This window comes from Monodon monoceros, unplaced genomic scaffold (genome assembly GCF_005190385.1).
Source record: "Monodon monoceros isolate NGI ecotype Baffin Bay Population unplaced genomic scaffold, NGI_Narwhal_1 Super_Scaffold_10, whole genome shotgun sequence".
NCBI lineage: Eukaryota > Metazoa > Chordata > Mammalia > Artiodactyla > Monodontidae > Monodon > Monodon monoceros.
The window spans coordinates 23,732,371-23,751,486 of record NW_021703766.1 but is presented as its reverse complement, the minus strand read 5'-3'; the positions used below and the strand labels follow the sequence as shown (position 1 = coordinate 23,751,486).

General features: G+C 37.6%; 1 protein-coding gene across 5 annotated transcripts in view; it reads right to left on the bottom strand.

Annotated features, from left to right (window-relative positions):
- Positions 1-19,116, bottom strand: part of CDH8 (cadherin 8) — a 380,574-nt gene that overhangs the window by 184,114 nt on the left and 177,344 nt on the right. For all 5 annotated transcript variants that reach the window (XM_029203542.1, XM_029203559.1, XM_029203577.1 and 2 more), the window contains one exon: positions 14,995-15,114. In XM_029203542.1, coding sequence (XP_029059375.1) covers positions 14,995-15,114 — 120 coding nt within the window. The remainder of the gene's footprint in view (positions 1-14,994; positions 15,115-19,116) is intronic.

The following is a 19,116-nucleotide window of genomic DNA, read 5'->3' as shown; positions in this document are numbered from 1 at the left end:
CGTATGTGCTTTTGTCCTTATTGCAGCATCTAACTGGCCTGCCCCTCTCTGTCAAATTTACTAAGACTTTAAGCATCCTCTTTTCTATAAAAAGATTCCTGTTCTGATCTTTTTCACTCAAAAAATATATGACTATACATTAGTCCCCTCTACACTTTGATAAATACCATAAGACCAGATAGAAGTGATTTCCATGATTCCTTCATGTAAAAGGACAGTCACACATTCAGAATCTCAGCACCCACTGTATCCCAGGTGCACACCGTCATGTGACCATAAGCAAGTCACTTTAACTCTTTGATGCTCTCTTCATTTGTAAAAACAGCATTGTGATGTCCCTACTCAAATGTCAAATTATTAGTGAGGCTTCCCTGACCAGCCTTTACGAAATAATAACCCCTCTGGGCTGGTACTCTTTTTCCTTATTCAGCTATCAAAGTCTCTGCCTACATGCATTCTAGGGGGAGCAGACAGACAGTAAACAAGTGGGCTTTCCTAGTTTACTGATGTTTACCGAGCCCCTAGAACAGCACCTGACACATAGTTGTCTCTCAATGCATTTTAATATTTTTCAATGACTCAGGGCATGAATGACTAACTTTCCTCCCTGTGAGCCTGTGAGGAATCCCACATAAAAGTAAACACAGACAAGTAAATGACTATCACAGACCTCTTCCAAAGATGTGTGGAGGTCTGATTAGAGCTGACTTTCCCCACTTCTTCACCTCTGTAGTGAAAACTTCTAGCCGCAGAATGCTCAGGAGCCAGAGCAGGATGGGTCTACTTAACAGGGAGCCGCGTGGTGTAATTGTAATTAATTTATCCCAGTGAAGCATTCAGAATACCTTAGCATCAAATTACTGTTGTGCTTATTCTCACTCTTACATAAATATTGCACATGTAAAAATTCAGCACCTTGACGTCCCCTGAAATAGGTGCATGGAAAAATGAGACAAATTGACTCAGGGACAGGCGTTGGCATTCAGCACGGGGAAAGACAGTCTTCTGTCAATGGGGTAACCATGAGCAGTGGAGCAGATATACAGAAATCAGGGCCTACGACAGGTGGGGTGAGGGCTCTGAAAACTCCATGCCCCCCTCGGTTGCTCAGAGATCTGAACACGTGGGTGGATGAGATTTTTGGTGTGTATTAAATGTGAACAAACCTCAATTTTCCACCCAAATTCATTTTCAAGCCAGTAACCTGTTAACAACAATATTCATGCAAGGGGGCGGTATTTGGGTTAATGTTCTTCAGTGGGAATTATAACTTTGGCAGGTAAGGGAACTCAAGTAGTTGAGTGGAAATTAGGTGTGGATACTCTAAATACGTTATCTCAATCTTAACCTTGTAAGAGCTCTAAAAGTAGCTATGATCATGCATCCTTAAGATATAAAGAGTAGGGTCTTAGGGACAGGAAATATTCTAATGATGGTCATCAACTCGGGAATGTCGGTGACAGAAGTTGAACCGAACTCTTATTCCAAAGTTCCCATTCATGACTTCTCACACTATATTGTCTCCTCTGAAATTCCAAGCCACATAGGCATCATTGGAATCTTTCTTTCTCGCAGAAACACAGTGACCATTCAGAAGCTCAGCTTTCTTATAAGTGTTTACATGTAACACAGAGCTTTTGTTTGTCTTTTTTGCTTTCTTTCAGTGTATTTTTCAGTTGCTTTAGATGACAGTCTTCAATAACTATTTTCCAGAGTGTAGGAGGCACGTTACTTTAGAGTTCATATGAAATGTAAATAAGACAAATGCTGTTTTTAAATGTGTTTTTCCCCATACCTATTTTCAGCTGTGATAGAAAGTGATGTCATTTCAGAATAGATCCCATTATGACAATTCTAATATTTTACGACTGCAATTTGGGAGACCTGGTGGATAGAAAACGGAACACGGTGGGAAGGTGGGGTGATTTCCTTCCAGCTATTGTAGAACAACTACAGATACACAGAGTGAGAAGAAGTACCACACTTACAAACATTCTCTCGATACCCAATTATTAACAATTCTTGTTCAAACGGTTGCCTCACAAGGGAAAGATTTTTTAAATACAATTTTATGAAGTTAGCAGAACATGATTGTTAAAAATGTTACTTTGATATCAAGTCATCTAAACTCAAGTGACCTGACTCAAGTCATAGAAAGAACAAAGTTAATCCTATGAGAACGAGAACGTTACGGGGCTACTTCTTTCCCTGACCTGGTTTTGCAAGAGGACTGAGGACCAGTGAGGTTTGTTGCCAGTTCTTTCAAATCACTAAATGTTTTAGCTTTATTATCCAAGGCCTAGTACATTTCTGTTATTATTGTTTGTGTCTGGGATTGCTAATTTATACTCTGCTGAGAGCAAGGAAATCAAATCTGCATTTTGTTTCATTGTGTAAACATAGTCATTATTTTCATTTATAGCTCATGAATGTGTTTGTTATTAAATAGCACAATTAGGTGATCTCAATTCCTGTCTTTAAGAGAACCACAGGGGTCAGAGTGCAAAGGTAGCTTTTAAGATAGATAATACCACAGCAACATTATTAAAGTTAATGGAATGGAAAGGAAAGTTCCAATAGTACTATGTCACACACAATAAAATTTTACCGCATATGGAAACTACTTTTAAAGAAACTCTCCAGATTTAAAAAAAAAAAAATCTATCTAATTATGGCTATGCTTGCATTTACCAACCAGTTCAATCCTGTTAAACTTATGAACACTAAAATCGCTAATTTACTTTTCCATATTTCTGCTCCTCACGGTCATCTAAAACAGCCTGGCTTGGGGCTTCCCTAGTGGTGCAGTGGTTAAGAATCCACCTGCCAATGCAGGAGACATGGGTTCGAGCCCTGGTCTGTGAAGACCTCACATACTGTGGAGCAACTAAACCCGTGCGCCACAACTACTGAGCCTGCGTGCCAGAGTGTGTGCTCCGCAACAAGAGAAGGCACCGCAACGAGTAGCCTGTACACCACAAGAGTAGCCCCCACTCACCACAACTAGAGAAAGCCCACACGCAGCAACGAAGACCCAACACAGCCAAAAATAAATAAACCGTTTCATTTTTTTTTTCTTTACTGTATTTATAGACCCACATGCTTAGCCCCTGCCTAGGAAAACACAAAACTTGTGTCTTTTTCACTTACTCTATGCATAGTACCAGGCACATAAGAGTTTGGAAACGATATTTAGTCTATATATATCAATTAAACCTGTATGGGTAGAAATAACCATTTATTTCCATATTATAGCCACAAAATCTTCTAACTAAGGGAATAAATATAAGCCTAGAGACCAGTACTTACACTCAAATTTTTTTCTAAATCAGGGTTTCACCCCAAGTGGAACGTCCCTCCAGTTTTTGAAAAACGAAGAACTGATTCTCTTGAGACTGATTATTCTTTGCAAGTAGCTCTATTTTAGACTTCCTTACCCAATATTCCTGAATCATCCATATTTATATGAACCAATTATTCTCATTATTCAAGAACGTTGTTTATTTTTTCCTCTTTAATTTCATGAAATTCAATCCAATCCTTCAAATAAAAACAACCCATAATAATAATAATAATAAATAAACTATCTCATTCCCTTACATCTTTTCTTCATGGCACTTTGGACAATAAACAAGAAAATATCCAATTGATGTATTTTAACATAATTATTAATGTCGAAATCTCTCTAGTTGTTCTGGAAGCTCCAGGAAGTCAGGGCCATGTTTACCCCATTCATCATTTTGTCCCTGAGAGTGGAGGTGATCAATAAATATCTATTTACTGAATTGAAAATAAACATTAATATAAAAGAGGGCATTAAAATGTTTATAGAGTTTCTCTCTTCTTTTTCTTCTTTTTAGTTTCTGGACTCATTGACTTTTCACTGTTGTTGGGTTTTTTTTCCCCCAGTCCTCTCTATTAGGACATAAAAAGCCTAATGCAGCAGAGCTTGCAATCAGACAGATGTGGTCAGGAAACCAGCTATGACTTTTACTACCTGGACAGCCTCCAGAAATTAATTTGCCTAGAGTTTTATTTCCTTTATGTAAAATGAGGATCATAGCACCCACTTCACATGGTCACTATGAAAATTATAGGAAATGGCACATAGCAGATGATCAATAAATAGTACCTTCCTTCCCTTTGATTTTATAAACAGAATATAATACACAGTGTTACGTGCCACTGCCATGAGAGGTCACTGCTTCTGGAAAGGGAGACATAAATGGACACAACAGTGTTATGGGCTAGTCTTATGTAGCATCTATGGGCACATCCTTGTGTCCTTGGTCTGTCATAAGCAATGTCACACCGAATGGTTCCAAATAATCAAATGGTCAGATGCTAATATATATTAAATATAAGAATATAAATATATACTCTAAGCTTCTAGAAGCACCCATTTTTCAAATCCAAAATTCTCTGGGATCTGAAATTGACAACATCTAAGTCCTTCTGAGGAAGCCCATTTTCTAACCACGCTCATCCTTGATTTAATTGTCCATGTTTATTGGTTCACTTATAACATGGTTCTTGTACAACTATCACAAGGAACGCACAGTGCTAGGCACATAGGTGCAGAGTGAGAACTAGATAGGATTCCCTGTAATTACAGTTGAAATTTTTTTTTTGGTAGTCTTTCTTAATAAAGAAAAATTGTGGTCTTTCATGCTTAAGTCCAGAGGAAATTATCTCACAGGAATGTTTCTAGAATTTGACTTATAAGGAAACAGATGAAATATTTATATACTCCTTCTAATCCAGCCTCTCAGTGGATTCCTATCTGTGCATTAGACCTATCTCAGTTGCTTTAAGAAGAGTGGTGTCCAGTATGAATTAACCCCCTTCTCTGAGCTTCCAAAATCATATATATATATAACCATAGATAACATTTTATGATATTTAATACCCTATTTTCCAAACTAGAACAGTTGAATGTTAGATAATCCTTCTTTTGGGAGCTATATCTAAAGTCACATTTGCTAGAATATTTTAAAGCAATTACTGTGCATCAGTAACGTGTTCAAAATAGTCTTAACTGCTGGGGATGCAGAGTTAAGCCAAAAGGATGGAGTGCGGTGGGGATGGAACTATACAAATAACCTGCTATCCTTAAACAAAAACACCAAAGGGGTGTTCATGTGTGTGTGCATTTTTGAATATATAAGGTTAATCTTTGATATCCTTACATAAACCATGCTTTGCTATAAAATCAATGAAAACACATCTTGTCTTTCTTCCCTAAGCCACTTTGAAATTCAAAGCTATATTTCAAAGGAAGAAAGAGTACCACCACAGAAATAGAAACTACAATTTATTTCTGCAGGGACATGATTCATAGTAAGCTGGGGAAAAAAATATTCCTGATCTTAGCTGGTCTACTCAGGCTGGATGGGTGTCATGGGGGAGTATTTGCTTTTGCTTCCACCTAAACCCATCCCAAAGCACCCCAGTGTGACAGCAGCTGTAACGTGTTGAGGAGTCTGTGTAGTTCAGGCTTCCTCTTCACCATGCACCTCCAAAGACTTTGGTTTCTCTGAAAATACATCACTTTGACTCTAGCTATGGTCAGCACTGGACAGCTCGCTCTGAGTTTAAAAAATGTTCAAAGGTGTAAGTAACATGACAGTCACACTTCTTTCAGCTTACCCAAGTACGTATAATTGTTCTGGGTTGGGGAGGGGAGATTGGGTAGGGAGATTATTTTTAGTAATCATAAAACAGTTTTGTGACCACAACACTTAACCCACTTTACCTCCCTCAAGAGACTCCAGGCAGGGAAATAAATGATTGTTAAGTCAGTGTGTGCAAGCAGCCGGCTGATATACTCACTGGGATATGAAAAGTTGATCATCAGCAAGACTACGGAGGGATAGCCTTTGCTGAGAATACTATCCCTAAATACTGCACAGATTAGGACATTAACCCATCAGGTATTTGAAATGACGTTTTGTCATCATCGTATCATCATCTAGTTGGAACTAAAACAACACAGTGAGGTTTAAATATAGGTACAGGTGGCATTACACACATTAGATTCTCATTACTCACTCATTAATTCATTCATCCATTTTTTCCAACAAATATTGATTTTGAACTATATGTACCAAATACTTGTCACCTGCCTGACTTTGGCCATATTATTAAACCTCTTCATAATCCTCATCTTTAATAAGACATTTAAAAATAGCTACTTCATATGGTGTAGGGATTTTATAAGAGTGCAAAGACTTAGTTTGTTTGTTGCTGCCTACAATTTTATTGAGCATCCATTTGTGGTTCTTCTACCTGAAATGTAAGGCATATGATAAAGGAACTGTCTTTCTCTATACAGTCCTTTGGCCTTAAACAAGCATAGACTCACAAACTGATACTTCCTCCCATCTTTAGTTGCTCTGAACACGTATCTGTGTGTTTCTGTGTGTGTGTGTGTGTGTGTGTGTGTGTGTGTGTGTGTTTGAAAGGGATGTCTCTAGGCTTCTATTTTTTCCTCGAAAATTATTTTCTGTATAAAGAGAATATAAATTGGATGAAGAGTGCCTTAGGAGGATGTCTCCACAGGTGAGAAAAGCACCCTTTGGTTCCCTTCCCAATCTTTCTGTCTATTGGCTTCATGACTGAGGTTCTTCAGGGAGAACCCCTGTTCTTTCAGGAGGCTTAGAAGAGGTTCCACATGTTACAGAAGAAGCTGTACCTGCTCCTTCCCCACCGTTGACCACCCACTTCATGGGAGAACTTGATCTGGGGTGTTCTGTAATTTTCAAAGTGAGTCAGCTGTGAGATGGGTGCTTTTAGCCAGCACTTAGAAAGGGGTTCTTTATCTGCTATGATGAAACTGACCCAGACAATTGGTTAAGCCAGCTTCCTCCCTCTCCATATCACTCTTTCCTTTCAGTCAAACTTTCCACTCCGAATCCAGAGGTTTTAATGGAAACAGATGCCTTGTATTAAAGAATGCCGAAGTACCTTTCTCTCTACCATTAATGCAAAAGCTTTGGGTTGTTCTAAGAGGAAACGTCCAATCAAAAACATCACATTTTGTTTGATTCAATAAAAATTAAAGTATAAAAATAATATTCAATAAAGATACAGATCTACTAGAGAATGGACTTGAGGATATGGGGAAGGGGAAAGGTAAGCTGGGACAAGGTGAGACAGTGGCATGGACATTATACACTACCAAATGAAAAACAGATAGCTAGTGGGAAGCAGCCGCATAGCACAGGGAGATAAGCTCGGGGCTTTGTGACCACCTAGCGGGGTGGGATAGGGAGGGTGGGAGGGAGGGAGACGCAAGAGGGAAGAGATATGGGGACATATGTATATGTATAACTGATTCACTTTGTTATAAAGCAGAAATTAACACACCATTGCAAAGCAATTATACTCCAATAAAGATGTTAAAAAAATAAAAAAGCAAAGAAAGGCTGTATTCACCAGCCACTATGACTTTGACAGATTTTCAATACTTAAAGAAAAATTAATAATAATAATATTCAAGGTAGTCTAAATTTGTCAAGATCAAAAGCAAAGTATGGAGTATATGCTTTCTTTTCCTCCAATTTCATGAATGATTGGAAACAGCATTATAATCAGTATTTTTAAAAATTGGATACTTAGTCCCAAGAGGAGATGGTACTCGGCCAAAGTCATGCAGAAAATTAAAAGGAGTTTGGATTCCTAAATTACAGCCTCAATTTATTTTATATAGAAATGCCTCTTAAAGTAAAAATCTTCTGATACCATTGAGGAAGTGAAAGCTACTGAATTTCTCAATATCACCTCCTTATCCAGTTTTTCCCCTGACCACATATCCCTTTGATTTCCTTTGCTAAAAGGCCTTATTTAACCATTCCCCCTACCCCAGACCAATCAACTATTAAAGGATGCAGTTTTTCAGGACACAACCTTTGGTATCACTACCTTTTAAAAGGCTTCTTTTAATCTCCTCTTTCCATACTAGTTGGTTTAGCTGGCACTCCTCTCCGTCCCTATGTCATGAATTCTGGCATGTGTCCTATGTTATCACACCATTTTGAGTGCCCATATACATCTCTTTTAGGATTTATCATACATAACATTGCACCCTCAATGCCTGGCACATGATTTATCAGAGTGTAGACTAAATATGAGTTGACGTGAATTACAAAGACATTCTCACTCATCAGTGCATATCCCGGCATTGTTGGGCAGCCTGAGTTTATCTGAATATTTCTTCTCAAAGGTCTGCACAAGAAAATCCTTTGGCCAGACCCCTTGGCAGTGGAAATGATAATCTATGTAATCCTGATTAAAAAAGAGACCTTGTATGCTTGCAATTTATCACTTTGGCTCAGAAGGTAAAACAATGACTCAATTCCAAAGGCATTCCATGAAGACTCTATGTATTATCTTGATTTTTAGGAAAGACAACCATTCATTACATGGATTTTTTTTCCTCAAGGAGTATTTTTTTCCTTAGCTCATTTTTACAGGTTCCACTGAGACAAATGTTATTTGTATCCAATGAAGAAAGATGGTCTGAGTTTCAAAAAAAGGTCAATGAATTAAGTTAGTTTATTTTTACACTGGTCATTTTTCATACCCTTGATTGCCTGGAGGAAAGTTTAGACTGTGCTGCAACTTCACCCTGATTTCTTTAGATAATTAAGCATTTATTATTCACTTGCCTTGCATTTTATTTAGATTTTCCATCTTCAATCATTTAGGATGGACTGCAACTGTTTTCTCACTGCTGTCCTCAAATTAGTAGCTTTTAAAATAAATGTCACATTTCTCCCTGTCTGTGCCCAAAATGGTACAAGCAAACATATGGTATTGGGGGCAGCAGGGAGAGGGAAACAAAAAAAGAGAAAACATTTATAGAATACAAATAAGCTATTTTCAGCCTTTTGAAGCTATTCACAAAAATGACAATTCATTTTATAATACTACCACCTCACATCTTATCTGACACCAAACTGCCTCATATATCTATGTATAAAGGAGACCTGGGCCTGCTTCCAAGTTCTATAGGTCCGTTTGTAAACCAATGGCAGCCCCAGGCACAAGCTACAATGCGTGGAAGTCAAGTTGTGGTACAGGAGAATGCTGAAAACCTGGATCTTGCAATCAGACTCACTTTGAATCTTGCTTCAAACACTTTGTGTAATAAATGTATCAATTCTGATCCTCTGTTCTCTCATCAGTAACACAGAGATGACATTAGTACCTATCTCAAAATATTGTGTGGAATAAATTAAATTAAATTTGATAATGCATGCAAACCCAATTAGCACACTGCTGAGAACATAATACGTGTTCAATAAATGAGGTGGTGGTTGTTTACACTCTTGTTTTTATTTTTCCTGTTGTTTATAATTTGACAGAGTTTGAGTTAAAGAGAGGGAAGGCATTTTACCTTACTTTCTCTGAAACACAATTTTGTCAGTTGCAAAATGGAGACATAAATTCTTCCCTCTATACTGTGGTTTAGAAACACAGTAATATTTTCCCTTCTTTACTGTTATTATTATTATTACTATCACAGTGACCTCTGGAATAGGGAGATATATTAATAACCATTCCTTCCTTCTGCAGTGGCCCGTGAACCTTTCTATCTTAACATCTAATCTAGAACTAAATCTGGGCAAGAATTTATCGCTGAATCAAGGCTCATTTTTGCAAGTACCAGAATAGCATTGCATTGGCTAGACACTTAAGACATAGTATGAGACTTGGAAATGACATGAATTTTAGTCTTAAGTGAATCTCAACAACAACAACAAAAATCACATGTGGGATGACAATGGTGTTCTTCCAACCGCAAAAATAGAAGGAAGACAGGCTGGAAAGCAAGCTGGATTTCCTACCTGGTGCTTCACACATCTTCTCCTTGAGCTGTGGCAAGCTTTTCTCTTTCTCTTTATTAATTTGTTCCTTACTTCTATCCTTCCTCCCCACCCCAACCTCTTCTTGCCTTCCTATCTCAACTACTTATTGAATGACTTTAGGGGCCAAACACTCTGCTAGGCATAGGGATGCAAAATGAACAAATCAGACAAGCCCCATTCTTTCATGAACTATACATTCTAGCATGAGAACTGACTTAGAATTACAAACAAGTCAATTACAAGATAATTACTGATTATGAGATGCTCAAAGAGGATGATAAACAGAAAAAACGGCAAATCTTTCTGCAGTCTTAAGCTTATACCTAAAACAGGAGGAGAAGCTCTCCCTCCGACAGAGCGATTGATGTGTTATATGGCAACAGGAAATAATTCCAGAAAATTAGAAAGTAGCAAGCAAGGGGGCAGAACTTCTCTGTTCCAAAGTCCAGAGCTCTGTTCTTAGCATTCTTGTAAGGATAAAACAAGACACATAAATGTATTCTTGTCTCCTATGTTCTGGTTTCCTTTTCTTTACTGAAAATATTCTAGCATCAGTGACCTGCTGACAGTGGTCAATGGGCAATCTTCTTTATAAAGATCATCCCACCAAATGATTCTCCAGATAGAAGCTTGGAGTCCTACAATTCAACCCCGTTCAGACACTATCTACCCAGAGGTAGCATCAGGCTCCACAGGCTGTCACCCATGCTGACCAACTGATTAAAGATCACAGTTTCCCTCACCCCTCTTCTTGGACTTCAGACTCTAGTTGCAAGTCTAGGTTGTTACTTGTTCTTCTGACCAACTGGCTATAAATCAGAAGTCCCCACGACCCCCTCCTTGAGTTCAATTAATTTGCTAGAGCTCTTAAGAGAGCTCACAAAAACATTTCACTTCCTAGATTATCAGTTTACTGTAAAAAGATATAACTCAGGAATGGCCACATGGAAGAGATGCATGGGGCAAGGTATGGGGAAAGGGTGTGGAGATGCCATGCTTTCTTCAGGTGCCACTCTCCCCAAATCTCCACCTGTTCACCAATCCAGAAGCTCTCTGAACCCCATCCTTTTCAGATTTTATGGAAGCTTCATTATAAGGGCAGGACTGATGAAATCATTGGCCATTGGCAAAAGAGTCACACTCCAGCCCTTTTCTCCTCCCCAGAGGTCTGAGGGTGGGACTGAAAGTTCCAACCCTATAATCAGAACATTGGTTCCCTAAGTCACCTGGTTAACATAACAAAAGACACCTTTATCACTCTCACCTCTTAGGAAATTCTAAGGATTTTAGGAGCTCTGTGCCAGAAACTGGGACAAAGACCAAATATACATTTCTTGTTATAAATCAAAATAGCACAACAGCCTTTTTTTCCCCAATAAATGTACCTATTAACACTCCTACTATCAGTTTTTGACTAATTCACCAAGCACATGCTAATTTTATGTATTATTGTTTTAAATAAACATCACACTCTCAACGTTTTCTCTTTTGTTTTTGCCATGCCTTGTGGCAGCCACAGAGGCCTACCGCTTGGATTTCTTCTCAAGAAAGAACTTGCCCAAGAGTGCAGTTAGCCGACAACCTCCAGCTGAGGCATTTTTAGGATCGGTTTTAAGATTCAAGCAGAGGACCTACTCTTCCCAGACACATCCCAGCCAATGACTGTGCCTGGCAGGTGATAATAAAGCCTGGTCATTTGTGTGTACCATGAGACTCCTTTTAAGAGAAATCTTTGTTCCAGGGACCTCTATGGGTTTGGCCAAGATGCTGTCAAATCTACATTGCCTTATCCTATGTCCTCTCCTCCTAACTTACATGGGTACGAGATCTGTCTGCATCACAGTATTATGGGCTTCCCTGCCTGCTTCTCTTTCATCTCTGATATGGATTGAATGTTTTTGTCCTTCTCCAGATTCATACACGGAACTGTAATCCCCACTGTGATGGTATTTGGAGGTGGGGGCTTTGAGAGGTAGATCATGAGGGTGAAGCCCTCATAAATAGTATTAGAGTTCATGTATAAAGAGGCCAGAGAGCCAGCTTGTTCTCTTTCCAAGAGGATAGGAGAAGTCAGCCTCTGCAACCCAGAAGAGGGTCCTCACCGGAACTCAACCATGCCCACGCTGATCTCAAACTTCCAGCCTCTAGAACTCTAAGAAATAACTTTCTGACTCTTACAAGCCATCCAGTTTATTGTATTTTGTTATAGCAGCTGGAACTAAGACAGTGCTTCTTCTATCTTTCACAGTCATTAACCCCTAGCAAGTCACTTGTTTTCCTAACTCCACCTCAGAGTCTATTTCCCAGAGGACACAACTGGTACACATCGTTTGGTCACCAGGAAGGGTATTTTCTTTCCATTTACTTACAAAATAAAAAATCCAAATGCTCAATGGTCTTTGTACATTTTTTCCTATATTTTTCCAATAGAAAATATTAAAAAGTATTCTCAATCTGTTTCTGTGTTTACATACACACACATACATTCATACCAGTTTCAATTTTTTTTTTTTAAAAAGAGAACAAAGGCCTCAGAGATTGACAAATTTAGATTCTTTGGGAACAACTAACACTCAGTTATCATTTGAACACACTCAAGTGTAATTACGCACACATTTACACAATAAGGTTTACATTTCACTCACACATATTGATGTTTCAGCTAAAGAACTTAGGCTGACTTTATTGATTATTAAATTTAGCCTCTATTTCCTTCTGCATTGTGTCTGCTTTAGTTAAAAACCTCAACTTCACTCAACCAATATTTATTAAGCAACTATTATGTATATGCTTCAAGTATCATTTCTCTCCATTACATTTTCCACAATAGTACCAGAATAACTTTCTAAAATATAAGTCAGATAACTTTGTATCTGTCACACTGGAAATAATAAGGCTAAAATGAATGTGTTGAGATAAACACTCATTATGCTAAGTAAAAATGTAAATCTTAAATGATGCTGACAATATTTAATTAAGCAAATGGCAGTATATGTCAATGAGATTTAAAATTGCCCAAATCCTCTGACTTAGTAGCGGGCTTTTATTCTCTGTACTTCATGGTAAGTTATTCTTAAGATATAAATTATTTAAATGGCATCATCATACTTCCTTGTATTTATGTTGAAAAAAAAAGTCTGTCTGCCAAAATGGATTGTGAGATACTTGTAGTCTGAGATTAGCCTTTGTGAATTTTGTCTCCTTATACTTAATTTAGCACCTGGAACATAGTGAATGCTGACTGGATTGTTTGCTGGATTAATATCCATTGCTGATCCAAAGATACAAACTTACAGTTATAAAGTAAATAAGTCCTGGGGATATAATGTTCAGCACAGTGAGTATAGTTAATAATACTGTGTTGTATATTTGAAAGTTGCAAAGAGAGTAGATCCTAAAAGTTTGCATCATAAGAAAAAAATATATATAACTACGTGTGGTGATGGATGTTAACGAGACTTATTATGATAATCACTTCACAATACATACCTATTATCGAATCTTTATGTTATACATCTGAAACTAATATATAGTTATGTGTCAATTATTTCTCACTATATTACACTGTAAATGGTGAACTTTTGAGATTCCAGTAAACAAACAAATAGCCAAGGAGCAACGGAGGAAACTATTCAATTCCCCTTAAGCAATTAACACATTTCTGTTTTGTGGAAGCCACTACACCATAACTATTGCCTATGAAAAGAGAAGTTCAAAGATATCTGACATTGGCTTTGAAATTAAGGACCTGGGTGTGAGTCCCAACTCTGGTCCCAACTCTCACTGTGACTTTGGCCAAGGAATAGGACACCTCTAGACTTTTTCTCTTCCCTCAAAATTCAAAGCTGACTACCTCCTCTACCACTTCCCCAGGGTCATCAAAGAGCACAAATGAGATGAAGTTTATGGCAGACTTCCTCTTTCACTGAGGAAGAAAATGTAATTATGCCCCTAATTAATGTATTTTACAAGAGCTCTTTCCTGTTTCCAAATCTAAATTCAATTTTAAGCCATGACCCATTTATGTATAAATGTACTTTTTCCTCATTTTTAAATGCATGAGGATTTTACTCTTTGAATTAGAAAAAAAGTGAGGAGAGGCTTTAAATTTTTAATTTAATTAATAATTGACTTAATGGTAAGACATGGAAATTCATCTCAATATTGCTGAAAACTCATGAATCAAAGAAACAATATGTGTATGTGCCCACATACTGAATTTTTCTATTTGCAAGTCTGCAGACAAAACCACCAGATACAGAAGAAAAGTACACACAAAAGATGGTGTTATATATAATAATTTTAAAATGTGCTATAAAAAACAAGATGATAAGTGTGACAAAATGGCTTACTCTCTTACTTCATTGTTAAAATTAAACAATAAAAGATATATCTTCATTTACAAAAACTATCATTTTATGAAGTTATGTTCCAAATCATTAAAAATAGTTTTTTTTGTTTTGTCTTATATTTTAAATAACTTATTTCCTGTTTGCTAAAATCTATACCGTTGGACTCAGGATACTGGTGGGGTTTAATATTGGCAAGAATAATAATATCTTCATAAGACCTCTAGTGCATAGATATCAGTATCCTGTTTTACATATGAGGAATCTAATAGCAAATGTAATAATATCCATACATGGAATGATTACCACATGTCGTGTACTGTAGGTTTAATATTTATTGCTTCATCTGATCTTCATCATAAGGCTATAACGAAGGTTCCACAGCACTTTATAGATGTGTGAGTTGAAACTTAGAAAGCTTTATAAATGTTACTTGCCAAGCATCATGCAGCCGATAACTAACTGTATTTATTCTTAAATCTGATATTTAAGTCTGCCTGCTTTATAAGCTCATTTTCCCAGGGATGAACAATGGTGCCAGGCCATCTGTTAAACAGGTGATACTCTACAAAGGATCTGCAATTCATTTTAATATGTATCAAAATGATTGTCAGGCTTGCCATGTACCTCCCATTGCACAGGAATAACACATTCAAATGTTATTGATAAGCAGTGAAGTACTTAACCATAACATTTCATAATCCACATCCCAAGAAAAGTATTTTCCTGAAGCAATGACATGGTAAATAGAATTCAAAATTTAGGCCACAAACCTGTTTCAGGCTCAATGGAAAAATAAGGTTGCCCTTCCAAGATACTATAAACCAACTTCGCACTGTTTCCATAAACTGGGTCATCAGCATCGGTAGCTGTTACATTAGTGACAGACGTACCTAAAAGAAAGAAAGAAAGAGAGAAAATAATAATTAACACGTCATTCTTTGCCAAGAACTAAATTTTGTCAAGCATATTATACAGAAATCCATGTGTAGGAATAAGAAGGAAAAGAAATCATTTTAAAAATATGGAGATAAACTACTCTATCATAACTTCAGTGATATACAAACCTTTTAAAAGAAAGAGTATTGCTAGGTTGGAGTACTATATAAAGATAGCTCTTTTAGAATTGGTATTATTTAAGATTCCTTTGTAGTTTTCATTTAAAGATACCTATCAGATTCATGTGGGCTTAGAGAATATGAAAAAGATACATATCAAAGAAATATGAAACATAAGCTTAATAATATGACGGATATAACATGTAGCACTTAAGTTTTGCAAAAGCACAACTGAATGTACCTGGAAAAATTGGCTGCTGAAAAAAGTTGTGCAGAAATATCAAAGAAATATCAAAGGAATCAAAACCTTAATTTTTTCCCAGATTAATTTTCCATTTTTATTCACTCATTCATTTAGCAATTGAACACATTCAGCTTGCCTGATACAAAATATATATATTACAACAAAATCTACACTCAAGAAGCTTACAGTTTGGTGGTGGGAGGGAAGAGGAGGGAAGAGACAAATGTACCTAGACATTCAGCTGAATGCAATAGCCCCAGATTTGGATCCCTCACTTAATCCAGCACAGACTGGATACAGTCAGGGATAGCTTTCTGAGAGGCACTGCATTTGAGTGGAATTATGAAAGACAGGTAGAGTTTAACCAGGAGAAGAAGAGCAGGGGAGGAATTCTAAACAAAAGTCAAGCATAAGTAAAAGCAAAATAGTCTGAGAGACTGAGGGAAATTCTGGGAAATGCTGAAAGTGGGGAGAAATTGGAGAAGTCTGGTGTGGTAACAGAATCATGTTCTATGAGGGCAGGGTCAATGTCTTCCTCACCCAGTAAGCGTCAGACATATAATTATCGAACATATATTTGCTAACTGATGGATGAATGAATAAATTATCTGATGATTTCATGACAAATGGTAGGTAGCTATCACAAATGAGTTTCCTAGAAATAGATTCTAAGATGAAGATTTCTTGAATTTTTACTGAAGAGTCTCTTTGATCAACATCTGTGGGAAAGTGAAAAGGACAAGTCTGAGCAGAAGGAACACTTGGGCAATGATGCAGCTACAACACAGACCTCAGTGGTCTCTCCTCTAGAGCTGGCATAGTCATTGAGGAGATCCATCCAGGACTTTATACTCTGGCACTGACCAGTTATTGGCTGTGGGAGCCTCCCTGAGAATGAAGGCTTGGCCCTGGTGCAGGGAGCTATCTTCAGTTGAGGGATCATCAGCCCTGAGCTGTCAATTGTCAACACTCCCAGCAGCTTAGGGAAGAGTGTTTTAAACCTGAAGCGAGTTGAGGGTGGATCTGAGCAGCATTTCTCTACGTTTGCTGAAACAATGTAGAGCCTTTGCAAAATCTTGCCAATCAAAATCTTTCTGAAGTGTTTTGAATTACAGTCACTACAGAGGACAATGTAATGATATTTGTCAAGCAGTTGATTGTCCTGTAAAATTGGAATTTTTACTCAGAATGATGATTCAGAGGTGCTACAAAAGTCTACAGTCAGAAATAAAAAAATGCTCTGAATGTCAGTTGTGTAATACACTCCACCAGATACTGGGAACGATATCAAAAAAATAATTAATAAAGACTCACTTTCACAGGTAGCTCATCAACGAGCTGGTGAAATGAGGACATGAAAGTACAGTATTTGCAGTTATTTGAATATTGTGTGGGATGGAGAAGAAATGGAGGAAAAACATTCCAGGTGAGAGGAGGATAATAAGATAAAAGTGACTAGATTTTTCTAGGAGGAGAGATGTCTGAAAAAGCCAGCCATTAAAGCTAAGGTTGGAGATGCAAGCTGAGAACAAAATACAAGGGCACGTGAATGTCAAGATGGGGAGAGTTGGCTTCATCCTGTAGGAAAGAGAGAAAATATATCAGTTAGGGATCAACCCTAGGTAGAAGCCTCCTCCATTAGTGCTTGCAGATTCAGTTGGAGGCAGAGATATAGAAGATTAGGTGATCAGATGAGTTATGTGGTTTACAGCAATAGTCCAGTTAAGAGGTGACAAAACATTGACACTGGGTAATGACAATAAATATGGGTCTCAATGCTTATTTTCTTGTTTTGGTCCTTGCATTAAGTTTATCTAAAATGTTCAACTGGGGGTAAGCTGAGTAAGATTTTAAAAAATGAATCGCGAGAAAAAGATTCAAGAATTACTGAAAGAAGTGAGTTCAGAGACTGATCAGAAAGGGTGAACTCTTCCATGCAGAAGATCATGCAATAACTTTTTTGTTTTCCTTTGTTTTGTTGTGTATTTATTTAGATTTCTTTTAGGAGAAATGATCTTCCCCCATTATGAAGTAACACATTATCAGGAAAATAAAGTCAAGCTCTATAATCTGTATCATGCTAAGTTAGTCAGTGTGAGCATTTTGTACCAGGCTCTGTTTAGGCTGGAAAAAGAGAAGTGACAAAGTAAAAACTTTCTGTCATCAACAAATTTACCTTCTAGTGAGGGACTCTAAAATTAAGAAATGTCTTCACAGAGGAAAAAAAAAAAATCTAGATAGTGTCTGAACAATGACAGTATCTCTGCATATATTTGTGGGGTGAGTGTATTTGGACAGAGTAGCGTGGGGTTAATAGTTTCATAGATGGAATAGTTCCATGTGGAATGTTCTGAAACAAGTACCTCTTTCTCTTTGGACCAATCACTCAACTTGTCTTAGCCCCAGATTTCAAATCTACAATGAATATTAGAGTTACTGTGAGGGTCAAGCAAAATAATATATGTAGGGGCTAGAACGGAAATTACCACATGCTAAGCCTGTGAGTATCACCTCTGCTCACGGATTAGAATCTAGCTCTGAAAAATATTTAGATCCCTAGGGTTCCTTTCAGATCTGTGGGATGGCAATACAGGGATGAGGGTGGGATACTTCTTAAAGTCTTCTCAGGCAATCTGATGTAAAGCCACAGTTTAGAACAACTGGAGTGGGCACCAGACTTTTAAAATTTTAACTTAACTCTTCTCCACAGAAGCATTAATTTCTACCCTGATTACCGCGAAGAACTTTTGCTCAGATTTGTATATAAAATGAAGTAATTTTTAAACCACTCCTACTGCATAAACAGTCATGGAGATTATTTCTTATTAAATAGAAGTTGGGCGGCTTCCCTGGTGGCGCAGTGGCTGGGAGTCCGCCTGCCAATGCAGGGGACACGGGTTCGAGCCCTGGTCCCGGAAGATCCCACATGCCGCGGAGCACCTAGGCCTGTGCGCCACAACTACTGAGCCTGCACTCTAGAGCCTGTGAGCCACAACTACTGAAGCCCACGCGCCTAGGGCCTGTGGTCTGTGACAAGAGAAGCCGCTGCAATGAAAGCCCACACACGGCAACAAAGACCCAACGCAGCCATAAATAAATAAATAAATAAAAATTTAAAAAAAGAAAAAAGAAGTTGGGGATAGTTCCTTGAGAATTTACTGTTACAAGACTGATGAAGATTACATCTATTTTCATTAGTTAGTATAAATTTATATTATCTTATTATGAGAGGACTCCTATCATATTACCTAACATTGAGGCAAGAGTAGGGGACCATTTTCTCCATCATTTACACGCTCTGCTCTGTGATTCAGTTTTTTCACATACAAAAACAATAGTTTTTATTCTTCAAACCTCAAAGTTTTGTGTGAGGATCAAATGAGATACTAGTAAGTAGAGAGCAGTGGCTGAGAAGATAAATTTGAAGTCAAACTGTCTCTAACCAGAACACCTGTTTTATGTTCCATCCTCAACTTTTACTAGTTCTGTGTCCTTGGCCAAGTAACAAAACTTTTCTAAGCTTGGATTCCTTAATCTGTAAAAAAAGGAAGGTGACAGTAATTGTTATATCCTAGGTTTACTGAGTTAATTAA